The sequence below is a fragment of the Erpetoichthys calabaricus genome, chromosome 2 (assembly GCF_900747795.2).
Source record: "Erpetoichthys calabaricus chromosome 2, fErpCal1.3, whole genome shotgun sequence".
NCBI classification, from domain to species: Eukaryota; Metazoa; Chordata; class Cladistia; order Polypteriformes; family Polypteridae; genus Erpetoichthys; species Erpetoichthys calabaricus.
Window position 1 is genome coordinate 76889787 of NC_041395.2, and position 19244 is coordinate 76909030.

Consider the following 19244-nt stretch of genomic DNA (forward strand, 5'->3'; position numbering starts at 1 on the left):
ATATAATCTAACATCCATTTTATCATTACAAAGAGACTTGGAGAGCATATAGGCTTGAAAAAGGGAGCCGATCTTCGTGGCGGAAGAAGGTCGCCTGCTCTGCAGAGCCGGGTCCGTAAAAGGTGAAAGGGGCGGGCGCATAGCCGATTAGCCACGCGGTCGCGGGAAGGTAAACAGAGAGCCCTTAAAGCGGCGGCTGGACAGAAGCAGGCAGGCAGGCACAACGATTCAATCAACAAGGTTTATAAAATGAAATATATACACATAATAAATAGAAATCGATCAAACAACTATATACAATAAATAACATGAAATAAGTATAAATAAATAAAAGTCAAACTAACAATCCAAGGAACTATATATAAACAAATAAATAAATATCAAACAATTTTTGCAATAAAAAAATAACTACCAAACAGAGTAGAGAACCAGTAGATGTAGCCCAAAATTAAAAAAGAAAATTGAGAGGAAGAGGAGGCCTGCCAGTCATTGCAAAAAAAAAAAAAAAAAGTAAAAACATCTTGAAAAAAGAAGGAGGCCTCCTTGACAATATATAAAGTGCCAGTCATTTGCAAAAAAAAAAAAAAAAAAAAAAGTAAAAACAGCAGACCTCCTCGTGAACAAAAAAAAAAAAAAAATAAACACTGTATGGGCCCATCTACAAATCAAATAAATAAATAAATAAAGAAAGAAAGAAATACAATTCTTTAATGGCTATCCCCCCCAGCACGATTTTTCTTCTCCCTCCTCTTTTCCTCCAGCCACTCCTGTATAGTTTTGCCGGCTGAGGTGGAGCAAAAGAATTCCCCCCCAAATTGGCTGTGGCCGAACTCTTTTGTTTTAGGACGGCCACAGCACTTGCAAATGTAATTTTCGATTTTTTTCCGTTGCTTGGGGGGGTTTCCTTGCTGTCGTGCCAGCTCGTCCGCCTCCTCCTTTTTCTTTCGCCGCCAGGCAGTGGTGCGGGGTACTGAGGGTCCTGCCGGCGGCGGTGGAAGCGGAGCAGTGGCAGTGTCAGCCGGCGGGGAGAGTGGCTGGGTGACGGGTGCTTCATGTGGCTCGGGGGGGTGCCCAATGATGGCTGGTGCCACATCCACGGGGCCCCGACGTCGCTGCGTCGCCTGACCAGATAGGTCAGGCGGGTTATGGAACTGTAGTGGTTGTGCAGCGGACAGCTCGGGGCCCGTGGGTCGTGGTCGAACGGTAGGGGTGGGCTCTGAAGCAAGGGCCGAGCTGGTTGGCAGTGGCACGGCCATCTCCAGAGCCCGCCGTACCAGCTCCCTGGTGCGAGTGTAGTGCCTACAGGGACAGAAAGCAAAGTAAGTCAGGGTGGGAGGGAGGAGAGGGGCATGTGGATGGTACTTGTCCAGTGTGTACTTACCATTGTGCCAGGGTGCGCTGATTGAGGGGGAATAACTGGATGCGTGTCTGGGCCACGAGTACCGGATTTGTCAGGATATTTTCCTGGATGCAGATGTAATCCCGCATCACAGCTGCCCAGCGGTTCACCCTCACGCCGCTGATGGTGGTTCCTTCGGGGTGAATCCTGGACAGCTGTACACAAACGGCCTCCACAAGGCGGCTGATGTTTGGCATCTGTGCGGCTTGGCCGCCTTGGCCGACCATACACCTACAAAATTCGGGGGGTGGGAGGGAGGGAGGGAGAGAGAGATCAGTCAGTCAGCCATGCCATCGATATCCCATCAAAAGGAAAGATGCGACACCAAAGAGGTTGATCACCTACCGTTGCAAGCTCTCCACTCCCGGTGTGACACTGGTCTGTGAGTGCTTGCGTCGGAACCTCCCCTGCACCAGTCTTTCCTGGTGGCGTGGCGGAAAGCGAACTGGGGCCTTGTCGCCCTCTGGCAATCGTTCCCAGAGGGTGACGATCTCCGCCACTTGCTGCTGCGTCACGTAGGGATGGTGACGCAGCTTCACGAGACTGGAGGCCAGGTCGACCACGTGCTGGTAACCTGGGCCAGTGTCAGGTCCAAGGCTATTCTGTTGGGGGAAGAGAGCGAAAGTGAGAAAGGGGAGCACTCCTCAGATATTCCACAGGTATAGCACAACTCGTCGGGAGAGACTTACCAGCTCGTGGGACACGCTTTGAGTGGCCTCGTCTCCAGGGGAGGTGTCCTGGTCGGCTGGCCCAGACTTTGAGGCGCCGATGGCAGGGCGCGACTGGGACTTGTCAGACGACAACGGTTGTCGGGCGAAGTCCTCCTCAAGGCCGAAGACGGTGTTGTCCAGAGGTTCCTGCACCAGCCCCTCGTCCTCTTGGAAGCCCTCGTCGACACTGTCATCGTCGTCGTCTGTATCAGTCCCATCCGGAGCGTCGGGATCCCTGCCCATCACTTCCTCCAGCACTCGACCGGTCTGCGAAAATAGGTACTCGATACCTATGAGCTCACCTGTGAAAAGGACGGAAGTGTTTTAAAATGAAAAGGTTGGGGAGAGGGGAGAGAGAGAGAGAGAGAGAGACAGACAGCTGGACGCCCGCCTCACCAGTGTACTTCGCAGGCCGGGTGTAATCGTCAACCAGCTTCATGCGATATACAATGTCGCTCAGCTCGTTGACGGAGTGCTGGAGTTGGCCACTGTAGCAGACGATATCACGGTCTCCTTCCTCCACTGCTTTTGCCGCACGGTCCTCGTTCCACCGTGCCAGGCCTTCCAGCAGATAGGCCTGAAAGTGGGCCGCGCTGGCTGAAGTGCCTGAAAGACACGGTGAGTGAGTGAGAGAGAGAGAGAGACACAGAGATAAAAATGCAATGCCACCCACTCCCTCGCACAACACAGGTCACAAAGAACAGGTTTCTGAGCACCCTTGCCAGGTATGAAGCGGTCCAGATGCAGGTGGAACGACTCCAACGAAGTTGAACCACGGCCACACCTGAACACCGGCAGCGTGATTCCCCCTTTGACCAGCTGCCCGGTCTGCATGTACAGGTGCACGCCGGGTGGGTCCTGGATGCAGTGGAGGTGGCGCCTCTGAGTTTTCCATATTTCCTGTATTTTTGCGCGGCCCAAAAGCGGGATACCCATGGTGTCAGTGGCGTCCCCGAAGGCCTCCAGCATCTCGTCGATGAGCCGGCCCGTCTCCTCCGCCCCACGTGTGCGGCGGCGGCAGTGGCGGGCCAGCTCCTTTAGTGGGATCTTTCCGTAGCCGGAGCCTCGGGGATCGTTCCCCGCCTCGCCAGCCTTGGCCTGTCGCAGCCTGGCGACGTCTCCCTGGTCCCACTCAAAGATGCAGAACGAGAGACGCGCCATGAAGAGGCTGTACAGTGGGTGGCTCTCCGTGGTGACACCCGCTGCAAAGCGTCGCATCAGGTGCCACACGTCGAGCCGCACCACCAGCTGATCCCACTGGTTGAATAAGAGGGACACCTTGCAGGGTCCCCCGTGGGAACAGCAGTCTCGGTCCACATACAGGACCAGAGGCGGGGACACACTGGCATCACGGTATCGCCGCATCAGCCCGGTGGCCATGGGGTGCAGGCCAGCGCCCTCGGCTGCAGTGAGGACGCTGATCAAGATCTGGCCGTGCTCGTTCCCCACGTTGGTCACCCAGGCTGCCGTTCCTGCCGCGGCACCAGCTAGTTTCTTGATCACCTGAACGATGAAAGGGAGAGTGACGGTAAGCTGGAAGGAAGGAAGGAAGGAAGGAGAGGATGACGATATCGCTCACCTTCTTTGTTGAGTCCATCTTCAGGATTGAGCCAAAGATGGAGGTGATCCGGGCCTTGGTCTCATCTAGCCTCGAAGCCACCACCCTGGCATAGATGGACAGCAACCACTTTGTACCGGGCACTGGGGTCATCCGCGGTAGAGGCGGAGTCGTAGGTGCCTCGGCACCCGGTGTAATGAACTTGGTGACCGCGAACATGAACAGTCTGGACCGCTCCAACCAGGTGTTGCCGTGCTGCTCGAGCAGATATTTGCGCAGCCGGGTGGCCCCGTTGCCCAGCGTGCGTTCACGCATCTGCCCGATCAGCTTTTTGTCGCAGGATAATCTGTGTTAAGACAGAACAGAGACGTTAGGACTGCCCGTGTGTGTGCCCGTCTACCTGTGGAGAGTTGACCCGGCCATCGGAGACTCCTTGTCTGACCTGTAAGTCAGGATAGCTGGAAACTGATCCCGATGGGTGCAGTGCAGCTGATCCAAGATATCCTGCGACCAGCCCGCCACCTTCTTCTTGCAGCGCCGGCACTCCAGGTACTCCGTGGCCATAAAGTACCATCCGTCTGTGTCCAGGACCCTCCGGACGGTCCTGTAGAGTCCGGCTCCCGACAACCTGTGGCTGCACGCCGTGCAGGACAGCTTGTAGCCCCACATGCGGTACGGCATCCACAGGAAAAACGGGCGCTGAAAAAAGGCGTCGGGCGATGTCGGGGGCTGGAGGTACACGTTGCGGGGGCCGGGAGGGTGCCACCAAAGGCGAAGGTTGGAGGTCAGCACAGGCTTTCCGTCCTTGCCCCTGGTGAAAAGGACCCGACTTAACCACGCGTGCTGTTCTTTTGGTAGTGAACTCCTCCAGCCCTCGGGAAAAAGTAGCTGTGTGTATGTGTGTGTGAGAGAGAGAGAGAGAGACACAGACAGCATGAACAACAGAAAAACAAACAAAAGCGATCAGACAGGGCCTGTTTCTTTCCTGGCAATGCAATTCAAACAAACACATCCTTTTAACTCACCTCTCTCCTGGCTACGGACAGCGTTTGCGAAGGCTGCTTTCCCGGATCAGCCGTCGGTTGGGAGCGCTGGGATGGCAAGGGCCCTCCACTGGTTGCAGACTGGGAGGTAGATGCTGGGGAAGGTTGTTAACAAATTCAAACAAATAACAGGTTAAACAAAAAAAGTGAAGAAGCCACCACCAGTTTCCATGGGTGGCTGTCACTTACCAGCGTCCAACTCCATGCTGGCCGACAACAGCACGTCATCGGGAATCTCGATGACGGAGGCTGCTGCAGAGAGAGAGGCTTTGGGGGCAACAGTGGTGGTTTTGGGAAGGGAAGAGGTTGCTGCCGCCTTCGCCTTGTCTCTCCGCTGCACATACAGCTGGAGTGCATGCATTTTGGTCCCGACTTTGGTGGTCTGGCGCCGGAGCCATTTGATGTAACTGTATTGGGGTACAACAGCGGGAATGGTAACAGGTGAACAAATGGAAGCAGGGTTCCAACTACCTTGCTGTGCCCTTCCCCTCAGACCTCACCCAAAAGTCTCTCACCTCTTGGCCTCCCGATCTTCTGTATCGTAAAGGGCCTCAAACGTCAGGTGTCCGTGTTGGCCGAAGCCGACGAGCCTCTTGCCCTCGTCCAGAGTCCTGGCCGACCCGTCTCTCTCCTGGCGACGACGGATGGCCTTCTTCACGTCGGGGAAGAGCCAGGCGTACGACTCCAGGGCGTTTTTATTGCTCGCCAGCGGGCTATCCGACACCTGGCCATCTTTGCGCTCCCTCAGGTGGGTTGCCAACACCATGACGGCATAGCCGAGGTCATGGGTCAGCAACCATTTAAAAGTCTGACCCCGGTACTGTCCAAACTGGAGCTCGCTGGCGCTGCGCACCAGCTTGGAGTCCCCGGGGTCACCACCTGCTGCCCGCACCCGTCTCCTGGCCTGCTCCCTGACCATCTCGGCCGACTTGACCTTGAACGGCACAGGGCCGCTCAGGCCATATGCCTTGGCGACCTGGATCGCCTCGGCAGAGGCCTTGAGGGTCAGTTCGCCAGAGGTCTCGTGGCGGAACTGTGGCACAGGGTTCAAGCTGGATAAATTAGATAAACCAAGACAAAGTTACAGTTCCATTCCAAAGTTTTACAACAAATTTCAGAATATTACAAATTGGCCTTCAGGGAACAACGAATAGGTTACAACCACCATATAGTCTGCACCAAGCGACGTTGCCTCCAACAGAGATCAAATAAAGAGTAACTGAGCATGCAAAAAGGAAAAAGGGAACAATAGGATGATAAACCACCACCTTTGAACAAATTCTATAGGCACCAAACCCAATATTCCAAAAGGGTTTTTTTTTTTTTCAAATGAACGAACCTTCGCGATATTTAACCTATGAATACTTACATGTCAACACCGCAGGTGATGTTGGGTCTATTAAAACAACGCAATCAACCAGTACGTCAATTACAGAAAGATTCCTTTGTTTTGAGAGGAACATTGCTACTACAAACAAAGACTCACGTAGGAATACTACTGCCAGCCATGGTATGAGATACCAGAAACTGTTAATTCTGAATTCTGAAAGAGTAAAGGGACACACAAAAAAAATAAATAAATATAAATGGTTAGTAATACTAGTACTGACTTTCTTTAAGGCCTTTAATAATATTACAACTACCTTGTTACACTGCATTTTCCCATTGCTAGCATTTTTATTATTAGCATTATTATTATTTATTATTAACAAACATAATTATAACGCAATTCTGTCCAGACTGTTTACAGATATTTATATTACTGAAACCAGTTTACTAAAATGAAAAAAAAAGAATACTTTTATTAATATGTACAAAACAAATGAATTCTCATTAGATTAAACTACATCTGTTTTAGTTCACTTCTCTATAATCCTTGTAACATCAATGGTACCATGTTAATAGTATCAGCGGGCCCCCCTTTACAATAAAACTCGAAACAAGACATCGCCGCTTTTAGACGGGGAGGCGGGTCTTTCGGAGCAGAACTCGGAACGCATCTCTTTCCCAGCCAATCAAAGTTTACAAAAAACTCGGCACAAGAGCGCCTCGACCAATCGCTGCACGTTGCTGCACACTGCTGCTTGTCAATCATCCGAGAACTCGGAATGAACTCGGAATGAACTCGGCACGAAGATCGGCTCTCCGCAAGCGCAATGGGCAGATGGAATTTAATGTAAAGTATTTGATAGATACATGGATAGACAGAATACATTGGAAGTAAAGTGTTAGGTTTGAATACAAGATCTGAGGTCTGAAAATCACCTTATGAGAAGGATTTAAGAGTCATAGTAGACTCCTCACTATCAACTGCCAGTGTTCAGAACCCATTAAGAAGGCCAACTGAATGTTAGGTTGTATAGCACAATGTGAACAGTACAAATCCAAGGAAGTTATACTTAAGCTTTATAAGACACTGGTTAGACATCATCTGGAAGACTGTGTATAGTCTTTGTCCTCAGGCTACAAAGATGACATAGCAGTGCTGGAAAAAAAATAAGAGAAGAGTGACTAGGCTGATTACAGGACTGCAAAGAATATTAAATTATGAAGAAAGATTAAAAGAGTTGAACCTTTTCAGTTTAAGCAAAGGGAGATATGATTTAATAGTTTAAAATTATGAAGGGAATTAGTACAGTGGGTCAAGACTGTTACTTTAAAATGAGTTAGTCAAGAACACTGGGACACAGAGGACCATAGGCACATGGAATAAGTTCCCAAGTAGTCTGGTAGACAATAGGATATTAGGGACTTTCAAAACTGTACTTGATGTTATTTTGAAAGAATCCCGATATGATGGGTAGGACTAGTGAGCTTTGTTGGGCTGAATGGCCTTTTCTCATCTAGACTGTTCTAATGAAGGAAACCTCAAGAGTAATCCCGCTCATGCACATCTCACTCATTTGGTCTGGGGAAGGCTGTAGACTATACCTCAACCTAAAATTTTGGGCTTTTTTTTTTTTTTCTTTTTACTTTTTTCTTTTTATTAATGTGTGAATGACAAGTGCCAACTGCCCGCTCAGAGCAAGTGAAACGCAAGAACAGAATGTAGCCAGACTAGCAGACAGATGGACAAAAGCTTAAAATTATTTACCTGTGTAATACCGGCTGCTGCTTCTACTATTACTTAAAACGAGTATGGTCTGATTACAGATTCCTGAAAGACTCCAGTAATGTCCTCCTCGCCTGTGGGACGTTACTGTCTTACGTTTATTCTTCTACTCTAGTTATCTGTTCCAAAAAGTCTGTTGGATTGGTTTGACATTATCTTTTTTCATGAACCCACAATGGCTGCATTTAGTAGATTATTTTCATACAAATAAAATAGTATTTTCTCATCCTAATTAGATTAGGTAACCTTTATTAATCCCAAAGGGAAATTCATATGCATACATAATCGGAACCATAAAAAACAAGGGTACAGACTCAGATAACATATAATACAGCCAATTACTCAATAAATAATTAATAAAATTGTACAGTAATCCCCCGCTCTATCGCGGTTCAGCTATCACGCCCCCGCTATATTGCGGAAAAATTCAATAAGTACATCCTACCTGTAGTGTACTTTGCAGCCAATTCATAACAAAGCATACGGTTTTCAGCAGACAGAGTTTCGCGTTACAGCACCCAGATGATTTCTTACAAAGCCCGTTATTGGCTGAAAGAGGAGACTCAACCAATCAGAGCGAATTTTATTTTCTTGGGCTCTGATTAGCTGCTGCTAACATGGTGTAATCTCGCAAGAACAGCGAGTGTGGGTCCCCGACAAATTGCGTATCGCGTACCTTGCATGTGGTCCAACTTTTCTGAGCAAACTTTTGTGAACTTTTCGTTTTGTTTTAAGCCCTACGATGATTCCCAAGCGTCCTGCATCTTGTAAGCCTTCTGGTAGCAGTGAGCCTAAGTGCCAGAGGAAGACCTTGTCCATGCTTGTACTGCTTGTCACTCTGCACGTGCATTCATGTAAAAGCCTGTACAGCAGCTGTCCTTCTGTCTCACTGCTTTGTTTTGCGTGATGTTAAAATGTTTTATAATAGAGAGATGTTACTCATATCTTTAGCCCGACATCCGTGTTATCATGTGTATCCAAAGTGTGTTTTAATAAGTTTACATGTGTTTAAAGCATGTGGGAGGGGTATTTTAAGGCTTAAACTATTAAAAAAAAATGTGGTCTTTCTATATCACGGATTTTCATCTATTGCGGGGATCACTGTAGTGTGTTTATAGAAAACATTGAATTGCCTGATTGCAATGGGCAGAAAAGATCTCCAGAGGCATTTCTTAGCACACCATGGTGAAATGAGCCTGCGGCTAAAAGTACTCCCAAGAGAGAAACTCCTGGAGGGGATGGAGGGGATTCTTTATGAAGGCATCCAATTTTGCTATCATCCTCTTTTCCATAACAGATTCCAGTATGTCCAGGGTTCACCCTTGTGATGGAGCAGGCTTTCCTGATAAGTTTGTTCAGGCATTGTGTATCTTTTGAGTTCCCTGGGAAACTAGTGTGGAATAGCACACTGGCTGCTATGAACTGATAGAACATTTACGGTAGCTTGCTGCATACATCAACAGCCCAAGTCTCCTCAGGAAGTATAGTCTGCTCTTGTCCTTCTTGTCCAGAGACACTGTGTTGTCAGACCATTGAGTTTGTTGTTTTGTGAAGTCCGGTAGCCAGATACTTGTGACTCTGCACCATTTCCATGTCCTCCCCCTGAATGGTGACTGGTCTCAGAGGCTCCATGGCATGCTGCACGTCAGCCACCAGTTTTTTTGTCTTGCTAATGTTGAGTTGCAGGTGGTTCTACCTGTACCACAAGACAAAGTCCTCCACAACCTTCCTGTACTCTGACTCCTCTTCATTATTAATGCAGCCTATGATAGAGGAGTCATCTGAAATTTTCTGTAGGTGGCAAGCATTGGTATTGTATTGGAAGTCTGTTGTGTAGAGTGTAAACAGGAAGGGAGACAGGACAATTCCCTGAGGTTTTACACATCACCAGCTCTGACACATAGTCACTTAACAAACTGTTGTCTATTGGTTAAATAATCCATGACCCAGGAGATTGTGTGGGCATCAAGATGCAAAGCCTTGAGCTTTTCCACCAGTCAGTAAGGCAGAATGGTGTTAAAGGCAGTGCTGTGAGGAGCCCGAGCCTATTCCAGTCGCATCTGAAATAAGCAACTGATGCTTTGCCAGTCCATCACAAACCATATTCATGTATGTTCCAACTCTCACATTGTCTGTTTAGGATGTGAGAGAAAAATTGGAGAAAAAGTCACAGAGACATGGAGAGAATGTGCAAATTGTACACAACAACATAAGTTGAACCCAGGATGTTGGACTTAAGGAACAGTGCTAGCCATGGTCCTACCATACCGACCTTTATATAGTCTTCCAATTTATTTCTGATAATACAGTACTTTCATTTTATTACACAAGACAGAATTGACAGCATCAAGGGTTCTTTGCCTATAATTCCTGGAGTCTGTATTGTTGCCCTCCTTATGGAATGGAGTCGCGTTGACAAGAGTTACTAGCTACTTTTCTAGTTTTAAGTGATAATCACACTATGATTAATAAAGAGCTATCAATTATATATATTCTTTACAGTACCACTGCTAAAATTCCACCAGACCCATTAATTTTGTTAGTCTTCAGTGCTTGAGTGCCTAAAGAACATCTAACTCTAGTTTTCACTACTCTGTGAGGATATACAATGCATCCGGAAAGTATTCACAACTCCTCACTTTTTCCACATTTTGTTATGTTATAGCCTTATTCCAAAATGGATTAAATTCATTTTTTTCCTCAGAATTCTACACACAACACCCCATAATGACAACATAAAAAAAGTTTAGAGGTTTTTGCAAATTTATTAAAAATAAAAAAACAGAAATCACATGTACATAAGTATTCACAGCCTTTGCTCAATACTTTGAGATGCACCTTTGGCAGCAATTACAGCCTCAAGTCTTTTTGAATACGATGCCACAAGCTTGGCACACCTATCCTTGGCCAGTTTCGCCCGTTCCTCTTTTCAGCACCTCTCAAGCTCCAGGTTGGATGGGAAGCATTGGTGCACAGCCATTTTAAGATCTCTCCAGAGATGTTCAGTCGGATTCAAGTCTGGGCTCTGGCTGGGCCACTCAAGGACATTCACAGAGTTGTCCTAAAGCCACTCCTTTGATATCTTGGCTGTGTGCTTAGGGTCGTTGTCCTGCTGAAAGATGAACCGTCACCCCAGTCTGAGGTCAAGAGCGCTCTGGAGCAGGTTTTCATCCAGGATGTCTCTGTACATTGCTGCAGTCATCTTTCCCTTTATCCTGACTAGTCTCCCAGTCCCTGCCGCTGAAAAACATCCCCACAGCATGATGCTGCCACCACCATGCTTCACTGTAGGGATGGTATTGGCCTGGTGATGAGCGGTGCCTGGTTTCCTCCAAACATGACGCCTGGCATTCACACCAAAGAGTTCAATCTTTGTCTCATGAGACCAGAGAATTTTCTTTCTCATGGTCTGAGAGTCCTTCAGGTGCCTTTTGGCAAACTCCAGGCGGGCTGCCATGTGCCTTTTACTAAGGAGTGGCTTCCGTCTGGCCACTCTACCATACAGGCCTGATTGGTGGATTGCTGCACAGATGGTTGTCCTTCTGGAAGGTTCTCCTCTCTCCACAGAGGACCTCTGGAGCTCTGACAGAGTGACCATCGGGTTCTTGGTCACCTCCCTGACTAAGGCCCTTCTCCCCTGATCGCTCAGTTTAGATGGCCGGCCAGCTCTAGGAAGAGTCCTGGTGGTTTCGAACTTCTTCCACTTACGGATGATGGAGGCCACTATGCTCATTGGGACCTTCAAAGCAGCAGAAATTTTTCTGTAACGTTTTGTGTAACCTTCCCCAGATTTGTGCCTTGAGACAATCCTGTCTCGAAGGTCTGCAGACAATTCCTTTGACTTCATGCTTGGTTTGTGCTCTGACATGAACTGTCAACTGTGGGACCTTATAGAGACAGGTGTGTGCCTTTCCAAATCATGTCCAATCAACTGAATTTACCACAGGTGGACTCCAATTAAGCTGCAGAAACATCTCAAGGATGATCAGAGGAAACAGGATACACCTGAGCTCAATTTTGAGCTTCATGGCAAAGGCTGTGAATACTTATGTACATGTGATTTCTCGGTTTTTTTATTTTTAATAAATTTGCAAAAACCTCAAGTAAACTTTTTTCACGTTGTCATTATGGGGTGTTGTGTGTAGAATTCTGAGGAAAAAAATGAATTTAATCCAATTTGGAATAAGGCTATAACATAACAAAATGTGGAAAAAGCGCTGTGAATACTTTCCGGATGCACTGTACATTAATTTTTTTAATTTAAAAAAAAAACAAAAAAAAACCTTAAACTTTTGGTTACCAAAAAGCCACCTTTTCAACTAATTTTTTCCATATTTTTTCCACATGATCGCAATCTGAGTGATTTTTGGCCTTTCTCTCACTTACCTTTTCTTTCAAAAGTTCTTGAGCATGTTATGAGCTGTTAACTCACAATTTACATAGAGCTAAATGCTTTTGGCTTTGTTTTAACATTTGCTTTGCTTTCATTTAATGACAAGATGACCAGTGCCAGTTCTATAGATAGATAGATAGATAGATAGATACTTTATTAATCCCAATGGGAAATTCACAAGACTGTTACTTTCAAACGTAATGTACACGTTAACATGACATGGGGTTGAGGGCGCATGTCGACAAAAGTCGACATCCGGGGTAGAGGGCAACAGTCAGCTGTTAATGGCGACAGAACTTACTGTTACGTCACAGGCATTCCCTCTCTGCTTGGAGGAATGTTAGACTCATTGACTCGGCATGTTTGTGAGTTATGAAATGTAAACAAAGGCAAGATGGCATCGACATCTCACGAGGGAGCGAAACGAGTACAGAAAAGAAAATACTCAGCAAACGATGTTTTGCGCATTATCGCTGAGTCGGACTCTGATTTTTCAGAATCTGATTTTGTTGACAGTGATCAGGAGATCGAGCAAGAGAGTGAGGAACTGGCATCAGCGATCGGACATCAGCCAATGCCGCCCCAGCTGATCGGCTGCCAGCTGAGCACATTTGTGCAGCTGATGCACCTAAGGCAAGGTTCCTGTGGGAGGAATACCCAGACATTGATCCGTGGGAGCCAAACTGGTTACCGGACTTCACAAGACTGCATGGCTTACTGTTGGACACGACAGATTACCAGCCACTGGACTACTACAGGCTGTTCTTTCCTGATGCTGCTTTTCAGCTACTGTCAGACGAGACAAACGGGTATGCAGAGCAATTTTTTGAATCGTGGGCTGTGCTTGCATTGCATTCTCGTTTTTTCAAAGTGGAAACCCACAACAAAAAACAAGATGAAGAGCTTTGTGGCATTACAAATAGAGACGGGACTAGACTGGTGATATAACTTCAGGGAACATTGGTCCAAATGTGCTTTGTCCCCTGGTGGCTTTGGACAGGTTATGCTGTGTGATAGGTATGTGCTGCTGCAAAGTTTTATTCACTTCTGTGATAACCAGAAGCAAATCCCAAGGGGTGAGCCAGGCTATAACCCCATGTATAAAGTTTAGCCCCTGCTTGACATTGTGGAACCAACATATAAACAATTTTATCAGCCTGGCCGTGATTTGTCTGGATGAATCTATGTTAAAATTCAAGGGATACCATTTTTTCTGGCAATATATGCCAGACAAGCCCACAAAGTATGGCATAAAGGATTTTGTACTGGCAGAAGCAAACACTGGTTTCTGCCTGAAAGTAATTACATATACAGGAAAGTATTTCTTTCAAAGAGAGAACTGTCCCTTGACAAGTCAGGTTGCGCTGGAGCTTCTTCAGGGCTATGAACATTTGGGTCATGTTGTGTACATGGACAATTTTTATACATCACCAGAATTGTTCATGGAACTACAGAGCAGGGGAATTGAAGCTTTTGGCACAGTGAGGGTGAACAGGAGATGCATGCCTTCACAGTTGAAGCCAGACAGGCTGAAGATGAAAAGAGGTGACAATCCGGTTTTCATGTGGGTGGAAAACTTGGTGGCAGTGGCATGGCACAATGTCAAACAGGTGACTTGTCTCTCTACAGTACACACTAACAATATATGTGAGAAAGTGCAGCAACAGAAAATTGAAAAGGTTGCACCAGTGCAGCACATTTTGTATGCAGTGTAATGTGGCAACGCATGCTATTGGCTGCTTTGAGTGATATCATACCTTGCAGGACTTTGCTGTGTAACGTGTATGTGAAATCATAGTATGTGGAAATCATATAGTATGCAGGCTCATACAACATGCAAGACAGTAACATATGTCAAAATAAATATTTTTTGTTGATTTGATATGTTAAACCATTGCTTTGTGTTCTTTTTTTTTTTTTTTTTTTTTTTAAAGTTAGTTTTTGGAAAAATATTCAGCCCTGGGAGAAAAGAAACAAAAAAAATTAGCCCTAAAAGAGTTAAAAGCCACCTTCTCGAGGTAGAGAAATGGAGGTAAGCAGCAGATGTTGCAACAAGAAGGGAGACGGCAACAACTAATGAATGCTGAGATATTTTTACTGGATGTAGCCAGATATCTCCAATAATGCTGGAGCAAAACAGATGCCTACTAATACCTACTTCAGATGTTGACATATCTCTCTCTTCTGTTGTACACAAAAAGCTTTTCATTTGGCAGTGTTCAGGGTCAGGCTGGGAGAGGAAGCACCTCATGGCACACAGTGGCAAATGTTGTGAGAAGTGTGTAACATAAATTCCAGGATTTGATTTTTGAGGGAAATGGTCTTATCTTGTAAAAGCTGCTTTGTGAATGATGAGGAAAATAGATGAAGTCAAAAAGTAAAAATGCAGTGCTTACATGAAATCAAATAACATTTGAAAACAACTTACCAATATGTGTTTTCTCCATTCTTGGCTGGCTAAACCCTTTATAACAGAAGAGAAGTTTGTTTTTTGCATATTGTATTTATGTGCAGTTTTGCTTAGTGTCATATTCTGATATGCTAACAGTGATGCCAGATTCAAAGAAAGGCTTATTGATGGATAGGTACTCTCACTTGGGTAGGTCACTGGAAGTACTTCTAGAGTTTTCCATGGATGCACCCAGTACAATTTAAAAAAACACTACATGTTTAATATAGAATGAGCGAGTTTAACAAAAGGGGAAGAAAAGTGGTTAGATTTTGAGACAGTAACAGGCAGAAAGTAACAAGAAATGTTTTGTTGTGCATTTTGGGAGGTGAGAAAAGGGAGCATGTCACTTTAAATTTAGGAAAATTGTGTTTTTTTACAGATTACTTCTACTGAAAATAATGAATTTCGGTGGAATATGTGGAAGAGAGAAAGTGGGAACCTCACTTTTCTGATCTAATTTATCCAAAATGAAGAAATCATAGGGGAAGAGGATCATATATATATATATATATATATATATATATATATATATATATATATATATATACTGCGGTGGGTTGGCACCCTGCCCAGGATTGGTTCCCTGCCTTGTGCCCTGTGTTGGCTGGGATTGGCTCCAGCAGACCCCCGTGACCCTGTGTTCGGATTCAGCGGGTTGGAAAATGGATGGATGGATATATATATATATATATATATATATATATATATATATATATATATATATATATATATATATATATATATATACAGTTTAAGAAGGCATCTAGAATAATGCTTCAATCAGCATTGATACTCTTTATTTCATAATATGCCTCTTGTTGTTTTGTGGCACAGCATATCTTTAATAACTCTGTTCTCCACATGAATTAATAGAAAAACCTTGTATAACTACCATGAAAAATAATGCATAATAAAAAGTAGGATTGAAATAATAGAGTTTTGCCTTTAATGTGACTTCTTTATTCCTTTTTTTAGGAGAAAGAGAGTTTGGAAAGAGAAATGCTTCAAAAACAACTGATAGAAGCAAACCGCAAAGCTCAAGAGTTTCGGCAACAACTGCTTAAGAAGGAACAGGAGGCAGAGCAGTGTCGGCTAAAGCTAGCAGCCATGGCACATATACATGCCAATGGGAATATTCAAGAAGTAGACCTTTCAGTTGAAGAGGAAGGAGAGGAAGTTGTCACTGAACTTCCTGAAGGAGCTATCATCATCAAGGCTGAAGATCTGGACCAAACAGAAGAAGAAGTAACGTTGGTGGAAACAACGCAGATTCATGCAGACCTTAAGGCAGCTACATCATAATGATTTGTTCCTTGCTTTTTTATATCTTCTGGAAGCCATGGGGCAGTTATCAGTAAGTGCCCAAACTAAACATTCATGGTTTATTGGAAGTGTTACAGAAATGTGGATTACAATGTTGTTCTGTGCCCCACAACCCTAAAGCTGCACTGTACATTTGACTGCTATGCAGCCATCATTTTTCAAAGCCTCTAGATGCCTTCAAGACAACAGAAAAGAATAAAGTATTGAAAAGTGTTTGGCTTCCAGTCTTTTATAGACTCTCATTAAGACATTGCTCTAAGAGTTGCTGTTCCTCAAGAATTTTTTTTTATCAGGGAGTTTCTATTTAGTCATGTATTTTCCTGGAAGCATCAGACACTTCACGTAAAGACACCTTGAATTGATTGTAAACAGTGTCACTAGCAAGTTTAAATGCACCCCATGCATTTTTTAATACAGAAATGTAACATCCATTGGGATAATTTCCTACTTCTAATACCTCAACTGTGTATATCCCTGGTTTAGATCTGAAAAGTCTTTAAATAATTACACTACAAATATCTTTTGCATACAGTAGAAATAATTAAAACCAATATTTGGATTTGATGACATCTTTTTTTTTTTTTTGGAGATTCACTCTACCTACTTTCCACACCGATATTCCTTAAGACTAAGGGCTAAATGCACAAAGCATGTTGTAGTGACCAGTATTTTTTTTTTTTTTTTTGCCCCGTAAGGCTAAACAGAGACTTTATACTAGCGCTAATAGTGCTGAATTGTGTAATAAGTGACATAATATTTTCCTTTCACTGTTAACTTCCATGGGCCATTTCAGATTGAATTTTTATTTTAATTAGTAACACAAAAGTTAAGTGAAGAGAATACTTGTTTTGTTTTCGTATATGTAATTTAAATATATTTGAAGCATTTGGAAATTAGCCTTAATATGAAAATTTAAAGAACTGGTCAGAAGCCCAGCACAGCATGTTTTCATGTTAAATCAACATATTTAACACTGTATTGCCATCAGCGAATATTTGTGTTGTTGATTTTTAGGCTCACTGGTTGGGATTTCTCACTGGAGATCTGGTACACACTATACTGGTATTTAATTGAAAATTAAAATAGCTTGACATGTGGGGTTTTGGTGCAGTATTTTTAAGTGAGCAGCAGGTGGCATTATACATTAAGCTATATTCCTCAGGCATTGTGTATGTAAAAAGCATATGCAAGAGTCCGGACCACTTCTTTCCCCAATAAAAAGGAGATGGAAGAAGAAAAAAGGGTATTTGCCATAGTTTTAATACCAAGGACTTTTTCTAATTTACATACAGGAATTTAAACATTTTTGAAGGTGATCAAACACTATCAGGTATTGTCTTGTTGGCATTTTGAAAAGAAAAAAAAAATTAAACATGTAAAATAGCAGTTTTGTAAGAAATCTGTATCTTTTTTTATATTTTTAGAGTTCAATAAATGTTCATATACTTGTGTAGGTATTTTCTTTAATTTTATGTTAGCATTTATATTGTTCTTGTTTTTTTTTTCCTTTTTGTAAATGTATCTTTTATTCTAACCTACTTTAGATCACAAACAGAGGGAACTATAATGTGGTTTGAGAATGTCATGCAGTATATGTACATATTAGTATTCATGCAAGGATTATGAATCTTTTTTTCTCTGCTTTTTTGTCTTAATTATTGTTAGCCAACTTAGGGAAGTTTTTTTCATTAGCTTGTCTGGTTACTTTAGTGTTTTGCATAAACAGTGAGAAAGAAATTCCACTAGTCCGTAGATCTTTTATGGAAGGTGAATGTCTATGCAGAAGGCAGAATTGCTTCTGTTGAACAAGCAAGTACTTAATTTATGTTTATGTTTAATGTGTACAGATTGAGGAAATCAATCAAACTTTCTGAATTAAGAATCTGCAGAACACGGAGTTTCATAGGTATGAGAGATTTTTTAATCATTGAAGATGAATTGGTAACAGTTCAGCAATGGGACTTTAAACTTAGTCATCATATTCAAAGCTAAATGCCATTGAACTGATATGATTTTAGTTGAGACTAAGCAAGACATCTCAAGTCAACTAACACTTATGTAGTGTTTTTAAAAGAGCAGATTATGTCAAGTAACATAAGGTAGGTAATATTTAAGGTATTACATAGAGACAGAGGGAATAGGCTACTGACACTAAGGAACAATATTAAAGCAGTAAAATGTATATGTGTGAATAGTGGTTTGGTTCATTGAGTTCATTCAACCCAGCAGAGTATATGGCAATATAGAAAATCAGATATAAATGCATGGAACAAAAGGAATGATATAAAAATACAATGGTGAAAATGTCTCATCAACTTCTTGTACTTCAAGATTAGTAAATGACATTCCAAAGAGGAGAAGCTACAAAAGTGTTCAAAGTGATGGTGGAATACTAGAGACACTTGTCATTGGAATAGAGTTGTCTTAATATGGGGTAAAAGGAACTGATAGATGATAAATTATAAATGAAAGACCTGTGTGTTTGTTAGTTGGTGTGAATTCTATGGAAAATGTAGAAGTTTATACAAGTGTGACTTGAACTTGATGAGATGGCACATGCATACACTTTTATGTTTTGTCTGCATTTGCATACACCTCATTTCTTATTCAACTCATGCAGACAAAATCAGCTTTGTGGTACACACAACGAGCTACCTTTACATTTGTCTGTGGTTCCAGCCTGTTCTGCTCAATTTGTCCCACGGCTGCACTTGACTATACATCCGTCTCGGACAAGATACAACCTGTCCCGGCCCACTTACCTGACGCATCTGCAAGTTCACCTATAAAGTAAAACTGTTATGGAGTCTTTAGGTTATTTTTGGTATTGAAGACCACATGCAGCTAGTATTTCATATTGCTACTATTTACAGCTTTCCAAGCTAGTTGCAGAATGCTTAAAAAGATACAACACTGGAACCACAGCATTGATTTTAAACCTTTAGTGATCTGCAGGAAGACCAATAAAATAATTTTTCAAAAATGGAGAGTGGAGGTTGAACCTGCAAGTGCTTCATAGATGATAGAAAGAAGTTTTGATTGTATGCCTGATGTGTGAATCAGAGTTCAAGGTTTAGGGTTGTGCCCGATTGTTGATGGGATAAGTTGGGAGGTTCTGTGCGTAGTGAAAAAGTCAAAACATCTTTCATTGAGCTCAAGTTTGCACAAAGAACAATTAAATTTTATTATTGCTAATCTGTCATTGTGATGTCAATAGAATACAAAGACCTAATATAACAAATAACACTGAAAGG

The 19244-nt window shown here is 43.5% G+C and overlaps 3 protein-coding genes across 7 annotated transcripts in view; 1 reads left to right on the top strand and 2 right to left on the bottom strand.

Moving 5' to 3' along the window:
- Nucleotides 1-17443, top strand: part of gabpb2b (GA binding protein transcription factor subunit beta 2b) — a 57806-nt gene extending 40363 nt beyond the window's left edge. For all 5 annotated transcript variants that reach the window (XM_028793960.2, XM_028793956.2, XM_028793959.2 and 2 more), the window contains one exon: nucleotides 15643-17443. In XM_028793960.2, the coding sequence (XP_028649793.1) occupies nucleotides 15643-15969 (327 nt within the window). In that variant the 3' untranslated portion in view covers nucleotides 15970-17443. The remainder of the gene's footprint in view (nucleotides 1-15642) is intronic.
- LOC114646001 (uncharacterized) lies at nucleotides 675-2181 on the bottom strand. The gene is made up of 3 exons (XM_051922787.1): nucleotides 1745-2181; nucleotides 1382-1630; nucleotides 675-1299 (listed from the first exon to the last, which is right to left on the bottom strand). Exons 2-3 carry the CDS (start codon nucleotides 1624-1626, stop codon nucleotides 708-710), a joined length of 837 nt encoding a protein of 278 aa, XP_051778747.1. The 5' UTR covers nucleotides 1627-1630; nucleotides 1745-2181; the 3' UTR covers nucleotides 675-707.
- Nucleotides 2269-3827, bottom strand: LOC127526673 (uncharacterized). The gene is made up of 3 exons (XM_051922786.1): nucleotides 3689-3827; nucleotides 2506-3612; nucleotides 2269-2411 (listed from the first exon to the last, which is right to left on the bottom strand). The coding sequence occupies exons 1-2, from the start codon at nucleotides 3818-3820 to the stop codon at nucleotides 2566-2568; spliced, it is 1179 nt and encodes a 392-aa protein (XP_051778746.1). The 5' UTR covers nucleotides 3821-3827; the 3' UTR covers nucleotides 2269-2411; nucleotides 2506-2565.
- Nucleotides 17444-19244: the final 1801 nt, after the last annotated feature.